This window comes from Leuciscus leuciscus (assembly GCF_965113295.1).
Source record: "Leuciscus leuciscus genome assembly, chromosome: 4".
In the NCBI taxonomy this organism is placed as follows: Eukaryota; Metazoa; Chordata; class Actinopteri; order Cypriniformes; family Leuciscidae; genus Leuciscus; species Leuciscus leuciscus.
In genome coordinates, this window is record NC_138728.1 from 48264087 (window position 1) to 48281196 (window position 17110).

Below are 17110 nucleotides of genomic sequence, written 5' to 3' on the forward strand. Positions count from 1 at the left end.
AGGCTACATTACAGCGGAGATGTACTATGGAGATATGTTTGCAGGCAGTCTACACTGATTTAGAAAAGACTAGTTTATTAATAAACAATTAAATTGCTTCGTTATTTTTTCAGACACATTTATTATATCATTTGCCTACTTTTGCCGGTGCTTTGCGGCAAGTTTTATGTATGCGCTTGAGCGCGTAATATAGGCTATAGCCTACATGCACTCAGGATTGAATATAACGTGCGATTAGTCCTAATTGCTTAAATGAATGACTACTAGTGTAGAAAAATCCTTTAGTCTATGGCAACTCTAATCAATAGCCTACATTTAATATCGTCACCTTCCTAAAATAATTGCCTAAGTCATTTTTCAGATTTCTCAGAAAACACACAAAAAAATTTCAATAACTTCAGAGGTTCGTTCTTCTTGATGCAGCTCCCATCTTGAAAAGCTTGTAAAATTTTAAAATTGCTTGTAAAATCTTTTGACTTAGGCCAAATAAAACGGCCTAAGTCACACTCTTGACATAGGCCATTACACTACAGGGGTAGAACTGCATGATCTGTTCAACTGAGGATGTGGGAATTTTACCAGAGGTGGCCAGCATCATAAGGAGATGACTTATGCAAAAAAATAATTTTTGTCAAAAAATGACTTACGCAATTATTTTAGGAAGGTGACGATATTTGACATTATTTAATTAGTAATTACTATCCAGCACTTTACATTAAATTAGTTGAGTTAGCATAATTAGTTAATGAACTAATAAAATAATAAAATAAAGTTTAAATTAAGATACTACCGGTAACCATATATTTCTATATAGCATTGCTTATTCCACCACACAAAGGACTGGCTGCGGCTTTACTCTAAAGATTATTTCATTTTTATATGTTGTTGAATATGGTTTATTAAAAAATAAACATGCGAGAGCGTGTTATAGGCTATATGTCATGTTTTAGTCAGATATGACGACGCTACTGCAACACACTCGCTGCAGATGAGAAGCTGCATCAACGTGCAAACTATCGCAAATCAAAGTGAAAGTAAGTCGCAGACGCTTAACACACAATCATCTTCATTAAATGTAAAGAAACGAAATGATCTTACCAGGGCTGTTTCCGCTTTCTCTTATTGCGGGCTTTGATTCAGAAATTTTAGCTAATGATCAATAAAATAATGTATCTCGTTGCTTTCGGTGACGTGCACTCCATTAAATCTGCATATAGCGGGAATTGAAGATCGGATTTATATCAGCAAAAAAAAAAAAAATGCTGTAACCAGGTGTAAATGGAATCGTTTTGATAAATCAGATTGGAATCCGATCTGAGAAAACGCATGAAGTGGCCTGGTGTAAACAGCCCCTAGACATAGGTGAAAAAATGTATCCCGACCCGACCCCGATTTTTTTTTTTAAAAAATAAAAAATATATACTTTTTAATATTTTTTTTTTATATATAAAAAAATATAGACCTACCTACCGTCCCTTTTTTTCTTTTTTTTTGCTGTTACTGCAAACCAAAATATTTTTAAGGATGGCCTGAGGCATTTAAGTGGAAATCTGCGTTTTGATTTGGTCCGGTTACATACCGGTTCCATATTGGCACCGGGTTTCGCTACCCAACCCTATGCCACAGCTTGAAATATATGTATTTATTTACGGACAAGCCAATTAAGTAACAGAACATAATGCTGTATTATCAAAGGATTCTCTGTCTTCTCTGAATGTATTGCCGACAGGAAAGAATAAGTGAACTTATACTTACTCATTCTTCTTTCTCCAAAATGTTCTGGTCTTGGGGTGACTGAAACAAAATAAAAATAAAACCTTTAAATAAATATCTAATTGACCATTTAAAGCAGCTATGTAATTGGGTAACATAAAGGTTTTAAATAAATAACTCACATTTAGGTGTGCTTACAATGCGTGACATCTTTGGTAGTGGTGGGTCTTCATCATCATCACCTAGTTAACAGTATATGTTATCGTTACAACATCTCATACCAAAAAGGGGCTACAGAGGAAACTGAAAACAGAAAACTTTTAATGCGTTCTGGCCGTTCATTTACATGACAACAGTGGTTTGGTGGTGGTGGTGAAAATTGGCCAAACATATCGTACGCCCTGATTTCTACTTATCGGCATCAGCATCGGCCAGAGAAAAACCCATATCGGTCGACCTCTCAAAGCAACCATAACATTTTTTTTTTTTATTCTCCTCTGTCAAATATTCAGAAAAGTATTTACCACTATTCAGCTGTGTCATATATCTAGCTGGAGGTCATACTAGTCTCCGTGGAGGTTCCTCATCGCTCTTCAGGTTTGATGTCACTGTGGCCTGGTTGGCTTTCAGTCTGGCTTCCTCATAGCCATCTGGAAAGAACATGGCAGTTTAGCTTGACCAGTAAGAGAACAGTATAAACCATGTATGTGCCATATGTTAGAAAACTTATAATACATATGTAGCCTGTGGGCCGGGTTAGGATTAGGATCACTCTCTTTCCCTGACTCTTTTGCCCCGTTTACACGATGGGAAAACGCAGATATTTCCCTGCGTTTTGGCCTGTCATTTACACGAAAACGCCGTTTTTATCCCAGAAAACGATTATTTTTAAAAACTCCGGCCAAAGTGGAGATTTCTGAAAACGCCGGTTATGTGTTGCCGTGTCAACTGGGAGAAACGGGGTTTTAGGTTCTCAAACGTCACATTATGCGCCAGAAAATGCTTACGTCATGTGAGCGCCCTATGTTTAGAGTTTGTTCCATACTGTCTATGAGTTTGTTTGGCTACTATTTGATCATGGATGCTGTTAAAGTGGTACTCATTTTTACTTTTGTGAAAACGCTTTTGGCCTGTTTGCATTTGCTTCGCTGTCTGTCCACACGAACGAACCTCGCGCCATGTCTATTGTTTTGAAAGGAACAGGAAGTCGCTCGTGCTATTCGTCGTTGTCGATTTTGAGGATTCTGATTGGCTTGCATGGCTTTATCCTTCTCCTTACACTGCCGCCCCTTTGTATTTATGCGGGTTGATGTAAACGGCAACTGTTTTTGAAAACGATATTGTGTGCACGATGTTATTTTTGAAAACGGAGGGGGAGAAATATTCGTTTCTCTAAATACCCGGCTATGTGTAAATGTGGCCTTTATTTTCATGTTTAATCACATCCCTAATTGGGGGGGGTGGAGCAGGCATTTAGTAAACCACTTAACGCGATGGAAGCAGGCTTATATATAGACACCTGGGGTCCTTAGACTGGGACCGTGTCAACTTACTGCTGGCTCTGGTGTGGTGAATCAGTTATTCAGGTGCTGTTTTTGAGGTCAGGTATGTTCAAAAGAGTTTTCCTTGTCTGTCGTTTTCACTGGGGTTTAGTATGCCAAGCGAATGTTTGTTTTAATAGTGAGTGGATGAGCCGACACTGACTGAGCCGCGGTGCAACATTGTTTCCTTGTGAGACCGTGAATGGGCGAGCAAACTATGGCAAAGTAATGCCAAACTACTTCCGTGTTTAACAAGCGTCGGCTGGATACTGTAACTGCAGTGGGATGTCTACATCCAGTTTAGTGTTTCCCATTCACTGTTAATGCTACGACAGGTATGTTTAATTTCCCTTTGCCGTTTTAACTAATGGGTTTATTTACTTATTTTTTTTATTTATTTTTTTTCTATTTTTATTTTGTTTATTCCCAATTCCTTTGTCTTTTTTTTGTAAACCGCCTCTGTGTGGTCGGAGCCAGGGTAGTGCAAGAGACTCCACTGGAAAGTGGGTTTTGGTTCTTTTATTTGTTTTGTTTTGTTTTGTTTTTCTCTTGCCCAAGATGTGTGCAGTGCAGTGTGAACCTTAATGTATTTTAATCATATTTATTGGAGTGCTGTGAGTTTGCAGTGTGTATACGTTGATCTCTAGTGTGTACTACTTAAAAGGCTCTGTGCCTCTGTTCACGGGTGGTAGTGAGAACTTAGCCTTCTTTTAGTGCTCTCTCAAACCGCTCTACTGGCTCCCATGCTGATGGCTTGGTGACTTCTAGTCAAATATATTTGTTTGATTTATTCTTTGTTTTCTTTTAGGCAACCAACCCCTTCAACTATTTACTAATAAAGATTGTATTTTTATACTTTTCTACGAACCTGTGTTTGTACATTTTATTGGGGCAGAGTTCCCCTTGCTCTGACACTTGCACTAATCAGCTAAGCTCAAGGGGTGGCGTAGTCAGTTGTACAATTAGGGGCCGCCACACATATATAATACCTAAATACCTGCATACACCAGAACCACTGCAACATGTTTAGACCAGAAGGTAGTATCTGGAGTGGCTCTTCTTTTTACTTTGGCTGTAAAAATATTTTTTGGCCAGTAGCAAAATATACCCTGTTGAGAGCAGATTAACCCTTCAAAATGGACATTAGCTGAAAAAAAAAAATGGATTTAGTAAAGGTTGTTCATACAAACTTATGGGGCACAATTGATTTCCCAAGCCCACTATGTTAGTCAATAGTGTATCCATTTGGTTACAAAAATTCTTTAAAATATCTTCCTTTGTGTTCAGCAGAACAAGGAAATTTATTCAGGTTTGGAACAACCTGAGGGTGAGTAAGGGTGTTTTCACAGCTGAAAGTCCGAACCAAAGAACATGTTTTGATACATCGTATACATTCGGTTAGTTTTGGTTTGGTTTCACATTGCAATTATGCGAGCGCACTAAAGAACTTTACATGATGTATTTGCGTCCTGTCTTCATCTTGACATTGATTGGTTTGTAAACGGACGTGCGTCTGACGTCAGCGTGTTGTCAATTCGGCAGGTAACTCTGACAAGAATGAATGAACAGACGCATATCGTTGCCACTATACTTTTATTATTATGGCATTACTCCCTGCAGCACCAACTATACTCGAGGCTAGTTCACATTCGCCAAATGAACGTCCTCGTTGTGCGAACATTTTATCGTCGCCGTCAACTTCTGCTGTGGGCAAATCAATTCGAAAATTACTGCACATAAGACATTAAAAAAAATTTTTTTAACGTACACACCCCCCAGGTTAATGTGAATGGGTGCTCCCTATTCGGTAATGATATACAAGATGGCGCCGAGGTATGGCGCCGTAGCAAGAGCTCTCCTGTGTACTGTCTGCTTTATGTTTGTTTTTGTCTTTGATGCACTTGCCACTTTAAGCTATGGCCGCGAGACATTTCTGAGGATTCGTGAGGAAGTTTGTGGACTGTCATTTGTCAATACTGGTCTGAGGTGTGCTGATTTCGATGTGTGCCCCACTCGAGGCGAGCGAGGCCAGGAATCAGGCCACGGAGGTCGGGAGCAGAGCGAAAGGACTGGGCGGAGGTATCGCTACACACGCCGTACATTTGAGCCCCTGAGCGGGGACGCTACAGGCTACCAGCGGCGGAAGCGCAGACACCGAGGGAAGCGAGGGGGGTTGCTTGTGAAACTGCGCAGCCGCCAGTCGAGGATCCCGCTGCCGTCCATCTACCTGGCGAATGTTCAGTCATTGCCGAATAAGACGGATGACCTGCTGAGTCGCATTAAGACTCAGCGCGAGGCCCGGGACTGCTCCGTGTTTTGCCTGACAGAGACGTGGCTACACAGCGGCGTGCCGGATTCTTCTTTCCAGCCACCGGGCTTCTCTGTCCACCGCTCGGACAGGGTGAAGGAGCGCACCGGGAAATCGAAGGGTGGAGGTGTGTGTTTTTTAATTAACGAACTTTGGTGCACGGATTGTGTCATCGTGAACAAAACTTGCAACGTTAACCTGGAATGTCTTATTTTGAAATGCCGCCCCTTTTATCTCCCACGGGAGTTTTCGGTAATGTTCCTGTGTGGTGTTTACATACATCCGCGGGCGGACATTTCTGCTGCCTTGAGTGAATTAAGTGACATTGTACACAAATTTGAGAACTCCCATGTTAATGCCGTGGCTATAGTAGCTGGTGATTTTAATAAGTGTAATTTTAAAACTGTTTTTCCCAACTACTATCAGCATGTTAAACATCCAACAAGGGGAGCACATATCCTGGATCACTGTTACAGTAATGTAAAATCTGCTTATCAATCGAGTCTCAGACCTGCCTTTGGAAAATCAGATCACTCTTCTGTGCTACTTCTTCCTACATATATACAGAGGAGTAAACAATCAAAACCTTCGTCATGTATTGTTCAGTGCTGGACGAAGGAGAATGAAGTGAAACTACAGGGATGCTTTGATGCTACTGATTGGTCTGTGTTCCATTCAGAAAACTTGGATGAGTATTGTGATGCAGTGACTGGGTACATCGATTTCTGCATTGATTGCTGTGTTCCAAAAAAGGTAATAAAACGGCATGCTAGTCAGAACCCGTGGTACAATGCGGATGTTAATAGGAAAATACAACAGCGGGCCGTGGCTTTTAAATCTGGTAATGCTGCTGCTTATAAGTTGTCCAGATACTCTTTGGAGCGGTCTATTAAAGCTGCTAAACGAGCCTATGGAGCTAAGATAGAGGGACATTTCATGGAGGCGGACTCTCAACGTATGTGGCAAGGGTTAAATTCTATCACCGCTTGGAAACCTAAAGGAGGATCCATCATTAATGTTGATCCATCCTTGCCAAACGAACTAAATGAGTTTTATTGTCGTTTTGAAATTGGATATGTTGAACCTGTTGTTTTTCCGGCTTGTAATGAGCAGAGTTTTACCATCATTCAGGAGGATGTCCAGAGGATCTTGACCAGGACGAAGGTTAGGAAGGCCCCTGGTCCGGATTGTATTCCTCCTCGTGTCCTTAAACTGTGCTCCGAGCAACTTGCTCCTGTTCTGACTGATCTTTTTAACATGTCACTTGGGAAGTGCACTGTTCCAGTTAGCTTTAAAAGATCAATTATAATTCCAGTGCCCAAGAAGACACCAGTGACGTGTTTGAATGACTATCGGCCAGTGGCCCTCACATCTGTCTTGATGAAAACCTTTGAGCGGTTGGTGCTGGACTTTGTTAGAGATCAAATCCCTGTGTCTGTGGACCCACTACAATTTGCATATAGGAAAAACAGAAGTGTTGAGGATGCCATTTCCTTTGCTTTGAACTCTGTCTACAAGCATCTAGATGCACATAAATCATATGCTAGAATGCTATTTATTGACTATAGTTCAGCTTTTAATTCAATGGTCCCAACAAAGCTCTTTCACAAATTGAAATGTCTTGGACTCGATGATGCCATTTGTAAATGGATTTTAAATTTCCTCACTTGTCGACCACAAAGGGTCAAAATTAATGGCTGTATTTCAGATGAGCTGTATGTTAGCACCGGTTCACCGCAGGGGTGTATCTTGAGCCCCCTACTGTTCACATTGTATACTCATGACCTTGTAGCATCCAATGATAATAATGTGATAATCAAATATGCCGATGATACAACAATCATTGGGCTGATTAGTTCAAACGATGAATCTCATTATCGCGAGGAGGTGGAGAATGTTGTTCAATGGAGTAAAAAAAAACAACTTGCTTTTGAACACTTCAAAAACGTGTGAACTTGTTATTGATTTTTGTCACAATAGGAATCAGTTGCCTATTACTATCCATGATTCTGATGTGCAGATTATTGAGAAATGTAAATTCTTGGGTGTGACTCTTTCTCATGACTTGAACTGGAGCTCTAATACGACTAACATTGCTAAGAAAGCGAGACAACGCTTTTACGTAGGCTTCGAGAGTTTACTCAAAATACTAAGATTCTTCTGAATTTTTACTATTGTGTAATTGAAAGTGTCCTAACTAATTGTATTACTTTGTGGTTTGGTAATCTCACCCTGAAAGAGAAGAAGGCTTTGAACAAAGTGGTTCGCTCAGCCAGCAGGATCATTGGCTGCACTTTGCCGCTCCTGGAGGTTACATATAAAGCTAGACTCTTGAATCGAGCTTTAAAACTTGTTAATGATGCCTCAGGCCATCCTGCAGGGGCCTTCTTTGAGATGCTTCCTATGGCAAGCCGTTTTAGCTTAAATTGTACCCAGCGTTACTCGTCGTAATTGCATTTTTACTAGTAAGAATTCAATTAGAGAGCTCTACAATTCAATTCTTACTAGTAGCAATTACAATTAGAGAGCTCTCTAATTCAATTATTGCTAGTAAGAATTACAATTACAGAGCTCTCTAATTCAATTCTTACTAGTAAGAATTACAATTACAGAGCTCTCTAATTCAATTCTTACTAGTAACAATTCCAATTAGAGAGCTCTACAAATGAATTTTTACTAGTCATATGTCTCCATTGACTTCCATTCATTTTTAATTAAGGAGCTGTACAATTGAATTGTTACTAGTAAGAATTACAATTAGAGAGCTCTACAATTGAATTGTTACTAGTAAGAATGCAATTGCAGAGCTCTTTAATTCAATTCTTACTAGTAACAATTTAAATAGAGAGCTCTCTAATCCAATTATTACTAGTAACAATTCCAATTAGAGAGCTCTCTAATTCAGTTGTTACTAGTAAGAATGTAATTGCAGAGCTCTTTAATTCAATTACAGAGCTCTGCAATTATACATATCTTTAATTCATATTTTTACTAGTAAAAATTCAATTAGAGAGCTCTGTAATTGCATTCTTACTAGTAAGAATTTAATTAGAGAGCTCTCTAATTGTAATTGTTACTAGTAATAATTGAATTAGAGAGCTCTCTAATTGTAATTCTTACTAGTAACAATTCAATTGTAGAGCTCTCTAATTGTAATTCTTACTAGTAACAATTCAATTGTAGAGCTCTCTAATTGTAATTCTTACTAGTAAGAATTCAATTGTAGAGCTCCGTAATTAAAAATGAATGGAAGTCAATGGAGACATACGACTAGTAAAAATTCATTTGTAGAGCTCTCTAATTGGAATTGTTACTAGTAAGAATTGAATTAGAGAGCTCTGTAATTGTAATTCTTACTAGTAATAATTGAATTAGAGAGCTCTATAATTGTAATTCTTACTAGTAATAATTGAATTGGAGAGCTCTCTAATTGTAATTGCTACTAGTAAGAATTGAATTGTAGAGCTCTCTAATTGAATTCTTACTAGTAAAAATGCAATTACGACGAGTAACGCTGGGTACAATTTAAGCTAAAACGGCTTGCCATATCCCTCAGGGAGAAGGTATCGCTCTGTTAAATGTTCTACTGATTGCCATTTAAATAGTTTCTTTCCCCAAGCTGTAATCATTTTAAACAAAGCCCTTTAAATTTTTATTGTACAGCATTTTACTATTGAGTTTCTATGTGGCACCTGCTTGTCCGTTTTATGTTATGTCCTCTTATGTGTTTGACATTGTACCTTGAGCTTCTTGCACATCTTTTCCAATGTGGTTTTACACTGCAAATGGCTAATAAAGTGAACTGAACTGAACTGAACTAATGAAATGAATGTGCACAGGTCATTGCTGATAAATACTTTTCTCTTATTCTATAAATATGTGATATTAGGTTATTGCATTAAGGATCATTGCTCAAAGGATGTTGGTTTCATTATACATTTTTATAAAATTTCATATTCATAAATGTAAATTCACAAATGGCAAACCAAATTTTACAGTGCTTAAGGAGATTAAAATGTGCATAGATGTGGTCAAAATATAAAAATAACAAAGCAATATGTTCTTCATTTAACATTTTCATATAAAAATTTCATATTTATGCATATTCAAAAATATATAGATATGTAGGCTATATCAGAAAGCCTGTCCTAGGAACTAATGTTTGTTTATTGTTTCCTGCACATTCCGTTATTTGCACACACAGAAGTAGAAGATGACAGTAAATAATTTTTTCATGTCATCAGTAGTCTTTTTTGTTTTGATGGCGGTTGGCAACCAGCTTTTTGGTGCATTACCGCCCCCTGCTGACTGTCGTGCACCTGCAAACACTGGCCTTCTGCGCAGTTCCTTGGTGTTATGATAGACATCACCTCCAGAGAAAAGCATGTCTGCTTTCAGGGTGTTTTCATCAGCAACTTCCACATGTACAGTGACTGGGCAATCTTTGAAAGAAAGTAGGCCATACAGTACATATGAAAACTGGTGCCTGTGTCTGTGACTGCAGGGTTTTCACACTGTGTCTCTTAAAACCAAAGCTGCAGTGGGGATGAATAGACGTGATGCCCTTGGCAATGACATTAGTCCACTGAAGTCCTTGAAAAAGTCTACTTTTCTGGTCTCATCTTAGTTTTTGCCATTCTTTTTGTTTGATAAAAAAAGAAACGAGGCTGAGATGGCATAGTACATGTGAAGTATGTCTCTTCTTTCTCACTGCTGTGAGTAGAGATACAAAGTGATTCGTCTAATTCCTTGTCACAAATCTGTAATATAGGAAAACTAATTAAAAAAAAGGTAACAAAATGGTAGTTATACTTCTAATATATTATATTAAGCTTACTTCTTCCCTGTTCATTAGCTTACAACTATGTTCACATGACAAACAACTTAATGTTGCTGATCAATTTGAATTTATTATTATTTATTGATTATATTTTATTTTATTTTTCAGTATCAAATGGTCAAAACATGTTTACACTTTAAATAAGGATTGACTTTTTTTTTTTTTTTTGCAAATTGATGCACTTTAAGTCTTTTCTGTTACAGACTAAAAAACAATGTTAATAAAGTTATTCTTTGTTGTAAGTTGATCTATATTTAATTTTTCTTTTTTTTTTCTTTTTCTTTAATGTTAATAAGGATACAATGTTATGCAGAGGTGTACTTATAACAATTTTATAGACAAATGATACTATTTACAGGTAGTGGAGGGAGAGGGGGATGCAGAGATAAGGAAAGAGTAACAGTTGTGCAGGACAAAGTCCTGTGCTCTGTCTTTGCTATCTTCTGTCCAGGGTGCGTTTTATGGCTTTATTACAGGGTGGGTTTTGTCTTAGTAGGAAAATCAGTTCTTACAAAAGTTGTAAATGCAACTCTAGACAGAAACCACCAAGAACCACATCGAGCCAGTAAGAATTGTCTTGTTAAATGATTAGAGGTGAATGATTTATGTAATGTTTGGAGGCTTTTTCATACTACTCAGCGTTAATATACTTGGACTTATGTTAAAGATAATTATTTGTCTTTGGCTAGGCTTGATAGATTTTCAGAGTAATGAACTTAAAGGTTGTTCAATACACCCAGCTGGTATTTCGGATCAATGCCTTGTACAAGTTGCTATCTTTGTTAAGGATGTGAAATGCAAAATTGACTATTGGTATTTTAATGTATCCTTGCTTTCTGATAATGCTTTTAAAGATGCTTTTAAGTATTTTTGGAGTGGTTACACAAAAGAAAAATCTGAATACACTTCTTTACAACAGTGGTGGGACATAGGGAAGGTCAATATAAAACAGCTGTGCCTACAGTATACTCTCAATGTCACAAGGGACATGACTAGATCTATGAAAGCTTTGGAGAGAGAAATAGTGAAGCTGCAAGATTTGGCAGACTCAACAAGAGAAGGAGAACATTTCAAAGTTCTCAAAAGGAAAAAGTCAGCTCTATCTAACCTGATGGGTTTTTCTGCTCAAGGTGCTCTGGTTCGCTCACGTCAGGAGAGGGAACATTGAGGTTGTGATCAAATTTGGTGTGATTGGGGTGGCAAGAGACAACACATAAACTAATGCGAAAGAAAAAAAAATATTATACAGAAGTGAAATGATTATAAAACAATATGTATAATAGTAATAATAATAATGGTGAATATAAGCAAGGAAAAATAAGCACAAAAAAAGGGACGCTATTAGTGAAGCCAAAGAAATGAAAAGAACAAAACAAAACTCATTCTAACTTGTAATTAAATCTTTAATCTAACTAAGAAAAAAAAGAAAAAAAAAGACATCAACTCTTCAGCGTCAACGCCCTAACTAAATTACTCTGACTAACAAACACAAAACATACAGAGGGTGGGTATGTCACGTGACTTATAACCTGTCCACTTTTTACTCTGGGTCAAACAACGTCATTAAAGGGCAGAAAGAGAACGTAAAAGGAAAATCTCACAACAATATTCAAAACGAGATGGCAGCAAAAAAACAACAACAGGGTTACGACAGTAACAACAGAATAAGCGTCCAAAGCAACAACAAAACAGAGCGGCAGAAAAACAAGTTCCTTCCTCGCGTTCTGTTCCGTGTCCTTTATTGCTGCTAGTGGGAAACTTGATTGGCTGCGGGGAAGGTGACGTCATGTCATTGGCAGAGACTGACAGCTCTCCAAGCCAACAGCAGACCAGAGGTGAGAGAGAGAGAGAGAAAGAGAGAGAGAGAGAGAGAGAGAAACAGCCACGCACAACCACAGGGCGTAAACACCTGTTTAACAAAAAAGGGGTAAACACCTTCTATGAGGGTTTACCTAAGGTTTCCGAGGAGGCTAACGCAGAGTTGGATGCACCGATCTCTGCTGATGAACTACATTCTGCGTTGCAGAGTCTAGAAAGCAGTAAAGCTCCAGCCATTGATGGCCTTCCTGTGGACTTTTATAAAGTTTTCTGGCCAGTGATTGGCTAAGATTTGTTGCTTGTTCTCAGAGACAGTTTAAGTAAAGGACATTTACCATTGAGCTGCAGGAGAGCAATCCTCACTCTTCTCCCCAAAAAAGGGGATTTACAAGAGATCAAGAACTGGCGGTTGACTACAAACTTTTGTCAAAGGTGTTGGCAATGAGACTGAAAAAAGTTATGGAGCATATTATTCATGTTGATCAGACTTATTGTATATCCAATAGGTTGATATCTGACAATATCATTTTAATTCATGATGTTTTGGACCTCTCCAATTCATTGGGTTTTGAAATTTGCCTGATTTCAATTGATAAAGAAAACTCTTTAACAGAGTCGAACACCAGTATTTGTGGCAAACGTTAGATCTGTTTGGGTTCAGCTATGGCCTTATAAACATGATTCGAGTCTTGTATATTGACATTGAGAGTATTTTAAAGATCAACGGTGGTTTAAGTTCTCCTTTTAAAGTTCACAGGGGGTCAGACAAGGATGTTCATTATCTGGTATGCTGTACTCCTTGGCCATAGAGCCTCTTCTGCACAAATTAAGACAATCTCTTTTCGGTGTAAACCTTCCTGGAGTTTTTAAATTATCTGTTTATGCCGATGATGTTGTTGTTGTCATTGTCAAAAAACAAGAAGACATTGACACCCTAGTAGAAAATATTAATGTTTTTTGTGTATTGTCCTCTGCTAAAATAAACTGGGGGAAAAGTAAAGCTGTAACAATCAGTGATGAGTTAAGTAGAACTTGTAGAAAACTTGTTTTACCTGCTGGGTTGATTTGGAACAAGGGTGGGTTTAAATATATTGGTGTTTATCTTGGAGATGATACTTTTGTGTGTATTGGGAAAATGTTTTAGAAAAATTGGGACAATGTTTTAGAAAAAGTTGAAGGACGTCTCAAAAAATGGAAATGGATCTTGCCACAAACCATTGATGTGTAAACTGATTTTGGTGACACTACAGTGTGTTACATTGAAGTTAATGACTACACTTTGCAGACAGTCTCATGGAGATCGATTTATATTATAAGGCTCGTTTTGAGGGGTGGTTGCTAGTGTGTTGCTATGCGGTTGCTAGGGTACTTTCAATGGTTGCTAGGGTGTTGCTATGCGGTTTTTAAGGATGGTTGCTTGGGTACTCAGGGTCAATCCTAAGGTGTTGGCTATTTGGTTGCTAGGGCATTCTGGGTGGTTGCTAGGCGCTTTCTAGGAGACTTGGGGTGGTTGCTAGGGTATTCTGGATGGTTGCTAGGGTACTCAGTGCTAGAATGTTTCAGATAGATGCCATGCATAAAGAAGCATTATAGGACCCTTTTAACAGATGAGTTTGGATGAGAGTCCTGATAAGATCACAGCGTCATTTCATAATCCAAATAACATTTGAGCGCTTATGTCAACATGTTAAGAGTGAAACTACTTCAGATATTTTTCTTTTTATCCTGCAGCTGTGAATCTGTGAAGGGCGATGGCGTCTGTTAAAGTTGAAGATCTGCTTGAGAAATTACTGAGTGATCTGGACGAAGCTGAATGGAAGAAGTTTAAGTGGCACTTACAGAATGATCATGAGTGTATAACAAAGTCTGATATGAAGAATGCAGATATCTTAGACACCGTGGATAAGATGGTAGCATGTTTTGGACCAGAAGAAGCTGTGAAGAACATGGTGAAGATCCTGAGGAAGATGAACCAGAATCTTCTGGCTGAGCAGCTGGAGAACAAACACAAGAAAGGTAACATTTAATTCACTCTGTAATGTGACTGACTGTTTACCATTGTAAAGATTTGACTTGAACTTTGCTCTTTGCTCTGCTGATGTGTTTGTGTGACTTATGTTTCCCAGTGAGTGATCCTCTCTCTCTCTCACACACACAGGTCAGGCTGAAGGCAATATGAAGACGTCTGCCACTGTTGGAGCTCATTCAGAAGAGATCAGGGGTAAATAATCCCTGTCTGTACATGGAAACAAGAGAAAATATAACAGCAAGCAACAATTACAGGGCCAAGAAGAACAGCAGCAGATCTTATACAAGTACATTTATTAGAACAGACTGTCTAGTCATTTTTTACGAATGGTTAAATGGTTTACAGGAGTCTTAAACCCTGAATTAAAACTTCTACAAGCAACTTCTACATACGCAGGGTCATTGCAATAACCCCAAACTAACTCTAATACAGTCTCATGTCTTGTTTGGTGTGCTAGATGTCAATGGTTTGATCAAAAATCTTGTAATAATTTTGGTCAGCATGGCCTTAAAGGAACAGTTTACTTAAAAAGGATAATTCTGTCATTTACTCACCCTCAAGTGGTTTCAAACCTGTATGAATTTCTTTCTTCTGCTGAACAAAAAGGAAGATATTTTGAAGAATGTCGGAAACCAAACAGTTGATGGGCCCCATTGACTTCCATAGTAGGAAAAAAAAATACGTTCATACAGGTTTGAAACAATTTGAGGGTGAGAACTATTCCTTTAAGTTGGTCTGAGTCCAATAGTGACAATTTGATAAATCCAATTCCAATTGCATTCAAGTTTTAATCAAGGCATTTCTATGTTGTCAACTTCAGCATAATCAGTGTAAGATGTGCATGTAAACACTATTGCAGAAGGAGTGTGATTCATTTGAATATAGTAGAAGCAGGAATTTATGAAAAACACAAACACTTACTTTTTGCTGTATTTTCCCCTCTTTCTTAAAGGCTCAACTGCAGACGATAGAGAAGCTACTCTTCATGATTACACAGAGACCAGCCGCAGACTGAAGGACAATTTAAAACAGGACTACAAGCGGATATTGGTTGGTAATTCAGAGACGGGTCATAGGGAATACCTGAACGACATCTACACTGATTTATATGTGGTGGAGAATGAGACTGGAGGAAGAGTGAACGAGCATGAGGTGAGACAGATTGAATCAAATCACAACCGACAGACTGCCAAGGAGAAGCCAATCAAGTGTAATGACATGTTTAAACGAAACAAAAAAGTACAGACGATGGGGATCGCAGGAGTGGGAAAAACTGTCTCTGTCAATAAATTCATCCTTGACTGGGTTGAAGGAAAAGAAAATCAGGAAATAACCTTCATTTTTCCTCTACCGTTCCGTGAGCTAAACCTTATTACAGAGAACTGCAGTCTCATGGGACTGCTTCACGAACACTTCTTTAGTGATCCTAAAGAACTGCCTTCTCTTCCTAAAGGTGATAGTAAAGTCTTGTTCATTTTTGATGGGCTGGATGAATGTCGCTTCCCTTTGAGCTTTAAAGAGGGTGGCAGATTTACAGATGTTCACAAAAAAACAACAGTGAGTAAGATAATAACAAGCCTCATCAAGAGACACCTGGTTCCCTCTGCTCTCATCTGGATCACATCCAGACCAGCAGCAGCCAGTCTGATACCCCGAAACTACATTGATCAAGTGACAGAGGTGCGAGGATTTAACGATGAGCAGAAAGAGCAATACTTCATCAATAACAGCAGTCCTGAGGTTGCTGGAAACCTCATCAGTCACATCAAGAAATCCAGGAGTCTGTACATCATGTGCCACATCCCCATCTTCTGCTGGATCTCTCTTATTGTTCTTCAGCCTCTACTGGCTCGAGAGAGCAATGACAAAACTCCCACAACTCTCACAGGGATGTACACACATTTCTTAATTTCTCAGAAGAAACAGATGGAAGAAAAATACTGTGCTGAGCCCGAACCTAATTCCAATGCAGTGTCTTTTGATCAGATTATTCTGAAGCTTGGGAAACTGGCCTTTCAACAGCTGGAGAAAGGAAACCTGATTTTCTACAAAGAAGATCTTGAGGAATGTGGACTAGATGTCAGAAAAGGGTCGTTGTACTCTGGGTTATGCACTCAAATGTTTCAGGAGGAAAAGATTTCAGCAAGAAACGTTTACAGCTTCGTACATCTCAGCGTACAGGAATTCCTTGCTGCTCTTTATGTGTTTATGATGGACAAAGATGAGAAAGCTGACCTATTTCTTCAATCCTGGACAGAAAAACTGACATGGAAACTGTTTCAAAAGCCACTGTTTAAGCTTCATAAGGCTGCAGTCGAGAAAGCTTTACAGAGTGAGAACGGACACCTGGATCTTTTCCTTCGGTTCCTCCTGGGTCTCTCACTGGAGTCCAATCAGAGTGACCTGAAGGGACTACTGCCAGGACTGGAACTCAGAACAGAGAGCATGAAAAACACTGCTGGCTATATCAAAAAGAAAATAGAGGAGGAGGAATCAGTAGAGAGGACCATCAATCTCTTCCACTGTCTCAGTGAACTGAAAGATGACTTTGTGGAGGAAATCCAGGAGAATTTGAGCTCAGGAAAACTTTCAGCACAGAATCTCTCCTCTGCTCAATGGTCTGGTCTGGTGTTTGTGCTCCTGATGTCAGAAGAGACTCAAGAGATGTTTGAACTGCAGAAATACAGAAGATCTGATGAAGCACTGATGAGATTTCTGCCAGTGATCAAAAACACCAGAAGAGCACTGTAAGAGTCTCTTTTACATTCATTTATAAACACTGTTAGTCTTTTGTAATTGCCTTCATTTTAAATGGGTGACTTGCTGGCCTAGACAGTTCAGAAAAAAAACAATAAAAGTAA

At 38.7% G+C, this 17110-nt stretch overlaps 1 protein-coding gene and 1 long non-coding RNA gene across 4 annotated transcripts in view; one reads left to right on the forward strand and one right to left on the reverse strand.

Moving 5' to 3' along the window:
• Positions 1 to 1895: 1895 nt before the first annotated feature.
• LOC309497103 lies at positions 1896 to 14321 on the reverse strand. The gene is made up of 3 exons (XR_014205385.1): positions 14277 to 14321; positions 2238 to 2363; positions 1896 to 1955 (listed from the first exon to the last, which is right to left on the reverse strand). It is a non-coding gene; the product is annotated as an uncharacterized lncRNA (long non-coding RNA).
• Positions 10899 to 17110, forward strand: part of LOC309496977 (NLR family CARD domain-containing protein 3-like) — a 78522-nt gene continuing 72310 nt past the window's right edge. The window contains exons 1-4 of one of the 3 annotated variants that reach the window (XM_082167181.1): positions 10899 to 10967; positions 13952 to 14236; positions 14379 to 14441; positions 15202 to 16996. In XM_082167181.1, the coding sequence (XP_082023307.1) occupies positions 13972 to 14236; positions 14379 to 14441; positions 15202 to 16996 (2123 nt within the window). In that variant the 5' untranslated portion in view covers positions 10899 to 10967; positions 13952 to 13971. Of the gene's footprint in view, positions 10968 to 13951; positions 14237 to 14346; positions 14536 to 15201; positions 16997 to 17110 lie in introns of those variants that run through there. The other 2 variants (XM_082167183.1, XM_082167182.1) reach the window with 2 other exon arrangements.